The following is a 12,176-nucleotide window of genomic DNA, read 5'->3' on the forward strand; positions in this document are numbered from 1 at the left end:
CTTTATCTTGGGAATGCGTGGAGGTATCGAGTTGAAGTTAAAACCTTAAACTCAGGTCTACAGTCCCTTGAAGCTGTGAAAAAATCAAACTTCTAAGTTAACGTAAAAAAAGATACGGCATTTTATGCCAAGAAAACGTATATTTTGACTATTTTTGACACTCAAGCGAATCAAAACTGTATTTTCTGTTGACCTAAAACTATGAAATTTGGCAAGTAATATCTTCTTACACTACAAGTACAGGGAAAAATTACATAACTATAAATTTGTAAAAAAAACAAAGTTAAATTTGTACGGAACCCTCGGTGGGCGAGTCCGAGTTCGGTTTTTATATTCATGTAAGACGTTGATATTATTTATTTATTTAAACTTTATTGCACAAAATACATACAACAATGTACAAATGGCGGACTTAATCGCAAAAAAAAAAAATGGTGGATTTTTATTATCTTTTATTTGCAGGGAAAACATGCCATCTCATTTCAAAGTGAAGGAATACTGTCCACTGGTGTTCAGGAACCTTCGGGAGAGGTTCGGTATCGATGACCTTGACTACAAAGAGTCGCTCACGAGGTAAGTCTAGATTTAGAACTAATTGCCCCTCATAATGGACCTGTGGGACGAAGTAAGTGGACACTCGAAAAAGAATAAGGATCATCTTAGAAACATGGTAGAAAATGTTTAGCAAAATGCTACAATGATAAATTTTAAATATGGTAAAAAATGTTTAGCAAAATGCTACAATGATAAAGCATGTCTTCTAAATAAGGTAAAAATGTTTAGCAAAATGCTACAATGATAAAGCACGTCTTTTAAATATGGTAAAAAAATGTTGAGCAAAATGCTACAATGATAAAGCACGTCTTTTAAATATGGTAAAAAAAGTTGAGCAAAATGCTACAATGATAAAGCACGTCTTTAAAATTTGGTAAAAAAATGTTGAGCAAAATGCTACAATGACAATAAAGCACTATTTTCCATCGTTTTTCACGGAAACGTACGACCGTGTCTTGCTATTTCAGTCAGTCTCGGTACAATAAGTACTGAGGTTCGAACGAACGCTTCCGAGAAAATACGATGGAAAACAATTATGCACTACATCTGTATCAAACAAACCCATAAAAGTCGTATCATTTCTCGGGTTAAGCAATATTTTTACTCGCAACATAAATGACAGACTGAGAGGACACTCTCTGAAACTGACACGAACGCAGAGTAGTAGCAACCCCCGACGACACTTCCTATCTAGGGTTGCCATACGTCCGGATTTGTCCGGACATGTCCGCATTTTTGAACCTTTGTCCGGATTGCGGCCGGATTTGGCATATGTCCGGATTTTTAGGAATTACCTAATAAAATAAAATTTTTAGGGTGATGTCCGGATTTTTATCAGGACATTTAATTCTTCCATATGGCAACCCTATTCCTATCTAACCGCGTAGCGAAAGTGTGGAACAGTTTATCCGAGTCAGTGATCAGTGCACCTTCGATAAACTCATTTAAAAACAAACTCGATGAACACTTTCGTAGACTACAAAAGACAAGTGGACATTGATGTGCACGTATCAGCTTTAAGCTGCCTGTGCATTCACATATAATAATAATATTTCTGTCTTGAGGACCACGTACGAGACAATATGAAAACACCGCGCATATCTATGAGTCATCTTCACGCTGGCGGACATAACGCGAAACGAATCTATCTAAAGTTGATATAATATTTTTAGATAACCTTCTAAAAACACATTTGACATGCATCCAAAACCCATCGCGACCGTATACCTGTATTATCGATATTTGGCTTGATACTTATTCTGATTTGAGCGTCCGCTTAATTCGTTATAAAGAGGCTAGGAGTGCGTTTTGTTGCAACTAAATATATGACCTAAATATCTAAGCTAACAATGCAGTGTAGAAGTTCCACTGTAAACGTCATATTAACATACGAATTTGACGTTCAGAATGGCGCTCCTACACTGACACTTGCGATATCGGTACAGAGTTAATTGACCTGTGTGCCTTCACAGGATACTAACTCAAAATTTTGAGTATTAATAAAAATTGGTTTATGATTTACTCGTTTTAAATAATTGGTTCGCAAGAAAACGCACGCGATGGAAAGATATTCGTCGTTCTTAATTTAAATGCAGCGACTACATTTCGAACTTCAGTTGTAGACTAAGTAAGAGAACAGGCTAAATTTGAACCACTTGTAAACTGCATAGCAAAGCGAATTTCCTATACTGCTCATACGCTCACGTGTGCGCTAATTTATTGTTTCAACATTTTTATTTCCCCCAACCCATCCCGCTCCTTTAGGTTTAGAAAGCCAGATTCGTACCTCCGTCCGCGGCAGAGGAAGGTCATGAAGCTTAGAAGATCCGCGACAGCCCCCACGGCCGTAGGGGACTGTACGGAACAGAACCTCTTCCACGATGCCACGGCTTTTATGAAACGGGGCCTGACGATTAAACGACTGAGGTCAGCGGAATGCTGCTGTACGATTTTTTTTCTCATTATTTTTCAATGGGGTTGGCCGGTCGGAGGATTTAGAAGATGGCGACAGCATAGCTTGCCGTCAATCCCTAGAATTGTGTCAGTTTTTTTTTTAATTTAATTTTATGCCTTATGCCAAATCTTATAGACAAACGGGCAAGCTATGATGGCGCCATCTATGTAAACCTTTGACAGTTGCCAACCCCATTTAACAGTATTGTAGTGTGCTGTACTGACACGTCATTAGAGTCATGACACTGGGTGTTTGGTTGCGTTGTGCCAGAGTTGTGTCAAAGTGTCACTATTTCATTAAACTGTCATTTGTTATCTGACAATCACAATTTGTTTTGTGATTTTAGAAATGGCGCCTAACGTTCATATTTACTTGTTAACTTTAAAATACACCGCGCATTGCCGTTGTCAAATGATGCAAGATGTAATTGTCACCTGACAATGACAATTTACCTTGTATGTGTAAGTTAACATTTAACAATGGCGGACTTGATGATGATCTGAATATCGACCTGTCATTGTCAAATGACAATTCATAATTTATTTAGTGAATAGTCCGACTATCATGAATCACGTTAACTAATATATAACGAGAATGATACGTAATAATCTTAAAAAAAAAATAATACTTATACGATCCTATTTTAGTATATCTATTGTTATGGCATACATAAAAGTATAACTCGTTTTTAAGATACAAACGATAATTTTGGATACCGTATGCGTAATAGTTACACCTACATGCAACGTGAAAAAAACAAAAACAGCAATTGACAATGACCGTTTTGACCGTGACTTCTTGTTGGTTCAATTTTATATTCCCAGCGCTTGTCTTTACGTAGGACAGTTGAACGCTTATGAAAAACAGTGAGACTTGACCTCTGAGTAGCCGTCACAAGTATAATATGAAGGTATCACAATTAGTGTTGATTAAGACTCGAGTCTTTTGAGTCCTCTGCTTCAAGACTCGACTCAGTTTTTAGGGTTCCGTACCCAAAGGGTAAAACGGGACCCTATTACTAAGACTTCGCTGTCCGTCCGTCCGTCTGTCACCAGGCTGTATCTCACGAACCGTGATAGCTAGACAGTTGAAATTTTCACAGATGACGTATTTCTGTTGCCGCTATAACAACAAATACTAAAAACAATAAAATAAAGATTTAAGTGGGGCTCCCATACAACAAACGTGATTTTTGACCAAAGTTAAGCAACGTCGGGCGGGGTCAGTACTTGGATGGGTGACCGTTTTCTTTTTGCATTTTTTCCGTTTTTTTTTTTGCTTTATGGTACGGAACCCTTTGTGCGCGAGTCCGACTCGCACTTGCCCGGTTTTTAACTTGTTAGAGACCCGAGTCTTTTGTAGAGATTTGAGTCCTATTTAGAGAAGAGTGTAATTTTTATAATATTCGTGGATTAGGTACACATATCATACAATAACGCCTAATTTCTTTACTGTTGTTTAGGAATAAGTTTTTGGCAAAAATTTCATTTTTGGTACAAGCTTTTATCGCTGACTGTACTTTTCTTACGACAGACAACTAATACTCATTGAGACAATTCTAAAAACCCCTAACACAATTAGGTTGCGTTGTTTCATCACAGAGTTCCTATGGCCACCTCCTGTCTCCATCATCAGATCAGTTCGACAGTACCATATTATTGTATTGTCATCAGAACTACATACAGCTGCCAATTTTTATAACGCTACGATCCTTGGAAGATGGCTAAATTAGTTACCTTAGATTCCATTACATAGTTAGTTACATACAGGTCGACCTAATAAAAGCTTGTTAAAAACCTATAAAATTGTTGACGGAGTCTTTATTCGGAGACTTTTGAAATGCTCTTAAAAATGACTAAAACAAAGGCTCGACTCGGGACTAAAAAGTCTCGGAAGATTTTGAAGCGCAGAGTCTCGTAAAAACGAGCTGAGTTCTTCAAATACAGACTCGGTGGACTCGAGTTCTTACCAACACTAATCACAATTATAATATGTACAGTCAGCAAAACCCTACATCAAATATACACCGTGTTTTTATTGAATGCCGTTAACTTCGGGGTATGGTTAAGTACGTTTAAGAGAACTAAATGGCATAGTTAATTTTCAAAAAAAAAATTTTTTTCCTTAAAAAAAAACAATTAAGTTTAAAAAGTAATTAAATGTAGCATATAGCGTTGTTGTGACAAGGGCATTACATTTAACTCAACCAAACAATTGAAATCTGTGACATATCAATGACATTTCGAACGTAGCTCGACCGGTATTGTACTTAAGTTTAGTAGCAAATGTATGAACTCATTCTAAACACTAATCAATATGTAAACCGGCCCTAAGGCAAGTGCACACGCTTGTAGAGGCCTTATAGGAAAAAAAATAAAATATTGATTATCTCCGAAATGGAGTTAATTAGAAAATCGGTGTCTTTAAGAAAGTTACTTGATTTAAGCTCAGGAATGCATCCTTGAAATTAACGGAAATAAAAAAAACACGGTGTATTTGTATAGGTATTTATTTTGTATGTAGGTAGTTTTGCTGCCTGCACCTACGAAAAATATTTTATTTCAGAAATTGTACTCTAATATCACACTTACTGGTTTGCATTAGCGTCCAACCTGAAAGCAATCGGAATACTGCTACGTCATAATACCACTATTAACTATTGCATAAGGACGTAAATGCTCTACAGGTTGTGCTGCCTTCTTAATAACAGTCCAGTCGCCAGATATATCTAAGCAGCCAAGTTGCTCGCAAATATCTGAACACGCCTCTATTGTCAAGGCGTTAAGGCCCCTGTACACAATGGGCCATCGCCGGCCAGTCCAAGGAACACAGCCATGCGGTAGAATGAGATAACATATCACTTGCTCCGTCTAACGCATAAATTCGTCCCCCAGAATGGCCGGCAATGGCCCATTGTGTACAGGGGCCTTTATTTATTTAAACTTTATTGCACAAAATATATACAACAATGTACAAATGGCGGACTTAATGCCAAATGGCATTCTCTACCAGGCCTTTAGAGTGCGTGTTCCGATATTTCTGAGCACCTCGGCCGCTCCGGCATATCTGATGGCGACTGCACGTCAAACATATCGCGAATTGAGTCATGCTGTTTAATACGTTGAGTTAATCATAATCATACGATATTTTAGGTTTTTGCAAAACGAATATGTTCAGTTGTACAGGTATTTATTGTTTCCTGTGTGATAGAGGAAAAAAAACATTATGAGATTTTAATAAATAAAAAAATACATACAACCGAATTGATAACCTCCTAGATTTGGAAGTCGGTTAAAAAACCCCAAATACGGCAATGGATAATTAAAATATCTTATAACAGACTATAATTCGGTTGGCTGCATTTCATTAATAATGCAACTGGAAGAGAGTCTTCGACATTAATAAATTGGACCAATTTTATTCCCACCCACAATTTTGTACCCTCTGGTAATAGATGGTTATAGTCAGTTCTAAATGCTATAGGAGTAGGCATTTCTGGCATTAGAATTGGCAAAAAAGTTATTTTGTTTATTTTTAATAGGTATTTAAATATTCCATGGGTTGAATGTACAATAAGCAGATATCTCAACTGACCCCCCGCCAACAAGTTTCTATGCATCAGGGGGTCGGTTATCTCTGCAGTTTATTGTACGTACATAGGTTACGTAGGTAGGTTTGTATTTTTCCATTCGGCACTATGACAACTCGAAAAAGGCACAACGTATCTCAAATAGCCCTAAAATCAGTATCATTCGTCTAACCGCTTGACAGATCACTTGACGACGTGACTTTGGTTTTCTGCGAGTTTTTTTTGAAGTGTGGAAGTGTCCCGATCCTGTCCTTTGTTATTGAGTCAGCGTATTAAACCTTAGGGCCGATATAGACGGACTCCAACCCGACTGAAATTTGTATAGGGCCCGTGCATGAACTATAGGGGTCAGCATTGGAGCCCTCAGATTTATGGCACGAAGCGTAAATGTGTCGTTTATACTTCCGATGTAGCCCACAAGATGGCAGAACGTTCTATGCAGAAAGAAACGTACCGACGAGAACGGTAGATGGTAGCACTTGCTTTGGAAATGTGCATGTGCACATTTGTTTCCGATTCAGGCCACAAGATGGCAGACCCTCCAACGTGCACGGTCCCTATATGAGAACTGTACGCCAGCTGCAACGTCGGCGTGCAGTTCCTATGCAAGTTGCAGTTGGGTTGCAGTTCCTCTGTACCGGCTCTTAAATCATCAGTCCATTAGTTAGTATCACCTTTGGTAGAACAGGGGACGCGACTATGCACCGTGAGTCTGGGTAACCGACAGATTTCAACCGAGCTGACCGCATATGGAGCATTTCACGAAATTGTCTACCGATGTTTCTTACTAACGCGAATATTCAGAAGATTTGCAGGCATAGGAGCTTTTTTTCTGTCACAATGGATGTAAAAATGCACAGTAAAATGATTGTAACGTTGAAAAATGTAGGCATCTAATATTTGAAATAAAATGCACACTGAGAGAAAAATCATCACCAGGAATTAAAAAACAGTTCTGTACTGGGGGAAAAAATGAAGTTTTAGTAATAATTATAGACGTCTCACTATTTCTGTAAAGTTTATTTATTTCTACAAACAGCTCAATAATCCCAAATATAATTTCAACAAACAGATAATAGAAATTGCAAGAACTAATAGAAATTGCAAAAGTCAATTTGTTCCTATTAGCACAGGGCGGACACGCCATACATCAAAACTCGTTTGCGTGTATATGTGTGAACGGCACGTCTGTACACGCGTCATTGTGTGAGTAAGTCGCTTAGGGCTACTATTTACATGTTTTTGAGTTCACGGAGCGTTATCGTTGTACTCGTAACGTATATATCAAACATTTTTATTCCTAAAATTAAAGAAACAAACATAATTTACAAGATGGTATTTTCTCCTAGATCCTTGCTATAATAAACTGTTCTATTCACAGGTCACAGCTAATATTATTTGAACGTATATGCGAACTCCCGTAACCCGTAAAGGCCGTAAAATATTACGTAAAGTATGGTGCGGCGATAAATTACCAAAAATGTCATGTCGAATTGTCGATACACAATTAGCGTGGACTAAATATAAATAATTACAAAACGCTGCTTTTTAATATATGTATAATAAAAATAAATGTTTTTTATTTCGTGAATTTGAAAAACAACCATACATCGCAAAATACATCGGCATTTTGAACGTTGCGTCATCGCGCCGCGGCGTTGCTAGCCGAACTGAGAGTATGTCAGGAGTCCGTCAGAACTCAGTCGCGGGGCGAGGTAATCCGAGTCGGGGCGGGGCGGTGCGTGTCCGTTCTGTATGATAATACTATTACTTATTCTGTGCTATTAGTTAACTCTCCTTGTCCCCGGATTAAGTTTATTTTTGTAATTCTAAGTGTGTTTTTGTTGTACTTTTCTCTCAGTGCACAAAGTAATGAACGCATCGCATTTGTATTTGTAGGTACATGATAGCTCATTAAATGAATTATTAATTAGAATCACAAAATAATATGACCGTACGTAGGTCGAATACGGTCAAATACAGTGGAACCTGGATAATTGCAATCTCAAGGGACCGGCCATTTTTTGTCAATTAACCAGGTTTTTCATTTAAGCAGGTCGCGTCAATTAACGAGGTTCAAAAAATCGTTGTGTCAATTATAGAGGTTTTCATTAATAGAGGTTGCGTTCTGACAAATTTCTTTTATGGAGGTGCAAATAACCATTTAAAGTAGATTTACACGCTTACGTTCTGGGTTTCTGGTCTGTATATTGCTTCTGTCTATACTTGCACTTTTACACTACATTAATTACCACTTTATTTTCTTATCATTTGGGTTTAAAAAATTCCCTTGAATTGTAAAAGAAAGTTTTATTAGAATGTAAAAAGCATGCCTACTTTGTTTTTTATTGATCAAAACTATTTCACCTACTACAGGCTGTGATAGATACCCAATAAATAAATTGAATTCTGGATGGAGATATAAATAAAATGATCATTGCTATTAAAATATTGTTTCTGCTGTCTACAACTACATTATTTCAATTACAGAGGTAATAAGTAAGACTCGTTTCAATAATAGAGGTAAAAACAAGAGCAAAAATAACGGATTTTTTTAGCACAGTGTCAATTATAGAGGTCTTAAGTTGCGATGTGGTCAATTATAGAGGCAAAATTACGAAAAGCACTAAAATCTAAATTGCAATTATAGAGGTTCCAAAATTTCAATTATAGAGGCCTTTTGGTCTCAAGGGACCGGGACCGGACTTTTGGTTGCAATTATTGAGGTTTTCCATTTATCCAGGTGCCAATTAACCAGGTTTCACTGTATAAACTATTATATTTACTTTTGAACCGCTGCGGGTGTAATTATTATATTTTTCATCTATGTAGTTGACATTATCTGCGTACCTACTACATAGTCTAATTTTAAAAATGGTCGCAATTTTTTTCATCACCTCAAAAAATCGGTCATATCCTGCGATATTCAGATCTAAACTTGCCCACTGATTACCAGTCCGCCGGACGATATCGGCCTGTCAGTTGTCCGGAGCTGTCAAATTTTTGTTCTAACTGACAGGCCGATTCCGTCCGGCGGACTGTTAATCAGTGGGCCCCTTCACAATAATTTTGTCTCGCAAGTGTAGAAATACGCCGTAAAAGATTGTCGGTTATGTCAGCTTCACAATGTATAGCATATGTCACTCACTGTTCACCCAAGGGCCATTGCGTTAGTTCCCATACCCATGACTTTTACTTTATGTTATGTTCTTTAACCTTATTGTTACGCCCCCATATGATTTGATTTCTACAAACGGCAACACTCTTCAGTCTTCACAGTCCATCGGTGGACCTTATGCCTTTCGTAATAAGATCTACCGATGACAGTTAACAGTGCGAAGGTACGAATGGTAGGAATGGTAGGTGGTGGAAGATTTTTATTTATTTATTTTTATTTATTTAAACTATATTGCAGTAAAAAATTTACATAAGGCGAACTTAATGCCAGAAGGCATTCTCTACCAGTTAACCCTTGGGCCAAACAGAGAACAAGCAGTAATAGGGTTGCCAGATCGAAAGGCGCTATTATCGGGAAAAAATATCAATTTTTCGGGATTTTGGGACTTAAGTCGGGAAAAAGTAATTGTATTAAAAACAACGATATTTTACATTATTGGCACTACGTTAGCTGCTCTGCCCATAGACGTATTCATATAAAAATAGTATAAATTCTTTGAGATCGTGTACAGTCTCTCGCTCATCGCTCGACGCGGGTCGCTCGCTCGCTCGACGATAGTTCGGAATTTGAAATTATTCTTTTATAACGTGAAGCTGTTTTTCGGGACAATTTTCACTTTATCGGGAATCGGGAACACATGCTAAAATGCGGGAGAAACCCGCCAAATCCCGAGCATCTGGCAACCCTAAGCAGTAATAGGTGCAGGGAAAATTAAAAATACGAAAAATTAACTATTAAGCATAGGAGATTTTGGCACTGATTACAAGATAGGGGTTGTAGACATATCTACATAAAACATTTTTAACTACCCTCGATACTAAAATAACAGTTTATTTGCCCAATTTGAGGACCTACTGCGAAGTTCACCTATTGCGGGCATTTCTCTCTTTTCCTCCAATCAAGGCGTAATTAGAGTGACAGAGAAAGATGCCCGCAACTTGCGAACTTCGTCGACATCTAGCATCGAGTAGCGGAATTATCAGTAATGCGACTCACGAGACATCTAGTATCAAGTAGCGGTACTGATAATTCCGCTACTCGATGCTAGATGTCGACTACGAAAATAATAATATTTATGGTACCAAAAATGTATGGAGTGAGCACTCTATTGTCTCTACACGGTGTAACATGAGGAAACCGAATAATTTCAACAGCGTATTCCTGATCAAATTTAGAGACAAAAAAGTCCTATAAACTTTTTGAAATTCGCCTAGTTTCAGAGATAATATTAATTAAAAAAAAATCAAGTTTTTATTGTTAGAGTCTGTGCGGAAAGAGAAGAGTCGTGGGATTTGAGGGCGCGCCAGTGCTATTTTATGGTTTTTGCTATGCTGACAACACTGGTCACGTGATTATAGTACGACACTAAAGGTCATGATACTTGAATCCCTTTTGTTCCGGTTTTTTACCACGGCTAAACGGAACTAAACGGAGCCTGGTGGTGGTGTCGGCTCGTCAACTCAATCCTCTGATTTAGCGCAGGCACTAGTTTTCTTTTTAAAACACTTGTTTTTATATCGCAGATACTAAAAAGTGACTGCGATTGACAAAACTGCTAAAACTAGTTAAGAATCTGCCCAATACAACTGTAATTTTAGTACCAAACAAGATACGAGTCTCATTTATGTACTGCCTAATCTGTGCAGTCCAACAGTTATTAAAACCGGGTAGATCGGGTAGAAATTGGGCAATAGAACTGTAATTTTATCTGGGATATATTTCACCCATTGTAAACTTGACTTGTAATGTGTATGTGTACATTATTAATAATAAATATGAATATGAATAAAAATAGTGCATAAGTAGGTAGGCCTTATTGGGATATGTCCGGTTCTCTCATCTCACGATATTTTACTTCGCCGAAAAGTCACTGCTAAATATGAAATATAATTTCGTAACTAAAAGAACCTACAAATAAAGAAATATTTTATTAGAAAAAGTTTTATTCAGAACCTAGTAAACGAACTTACAAATAAAGAAATATTTTATTAGAAAAAGTTTTATTCTTTGTAATCGAAGTCTGAATTAAAATATTCAATGTCACTTATGTTTGGGCTAGCTTCAAAACAACCAGGGACACTCATAGAACTATCTTCATCTGAACTGGATGTGCTTGAATCCGGCACGTAGATTACGAATTCTTGCATATCACCTACTTAGCGGTCTTTTATTCGAGATACCGTAGGTACTTTTACACAATCCTGAAAAAGAAATTACATATAAATATGCATAAAATGGCAAGTATCAAGCCTATTTGTCAGTTATTTTAAAGATCATGAATGACCTGCATATTTTTGAAAATTAATATATTTTGAATGAATATACTTACCGATTATGTACCGGAGACAAGTTACTTAGGGGGCTTATTAAATAGGTAATTATTTAATATTAAATACAACATTAATACCTGCGAATAGCGGAAACACGTACCGCGATTTTTTGTAAGTCGATAGTCGGCTTTTAGCCGTTTTCTTCCCGCTGACAAAACCGAACAATGTTAAATATAATTTTCCTTGTGGTTTTATGTACGGTTTTATCGTGTTTTGAAAATATTTTATACATAAAACTTGCGGTTTTTGTTAATAAAAATATACATTGACAGAAGTTTGTTTACTTTTTACAAGACAGGTGTCAAAGGTTTGATTCAGCCCATCGACACCCCATACTTTGATAAATTAAGAACGTACTTGTTACCAACATTGAGGCATATAAATAATCTTATCGAATTAAAATGACTGCTGTTGCATTTTGGTGGCACATACCATACTTGCTTTTAACATAGACGTATTATACTTACTTTTCTTTAGGTTGGTATGATTGGTAGTAAAACGTCAAACGTCATTTGAATTGTCGTGAACGTGGAAATACGTGGTTATTTTTTTTTTTTAAGGGTAAAATAA

General features: G+C 37.0%; 1 protein-coding gene across 1 annotated transcript in view; it reads left to right on the top strand.

The window, feature by feature from the left end:
• The window catches only part of LOC134669437 (phosphatidylinositol 5-phosphate 4-kinase type-2 alpha), a 39,546-nt gene that overhangs the window by 3,055 nt on the left and 24,315 nt on the right, over positions 1 to 12,176 (top strand). Inside the window, exon 3 of the mRNA XM_063527014.1 lies at positions 463 to 573. Coding sequence (XP_063383084.1) covers positions 463 to 573 — 111 coding nt within the window. The remainder of the gene's footprint in view (positions 1 to 462; positions 574 to 12,176) is intronic.

Source organism: Cydia fagiglandana, chromosome 12 (genome assembly GCF_963556715.1).
Source record: "Cydia fagiglandana chromosome 12, ilCydFagi1.1, whole genome shotgun sequence".
In the NCBI taxonomy this organism is placed as follows: domain Eukaryota; kingdom Metazoa; phylum Arthropoda; class Insecta; order Lepidoptera; family Tortricidae; genus Cydia; species Cydia fagiglandana.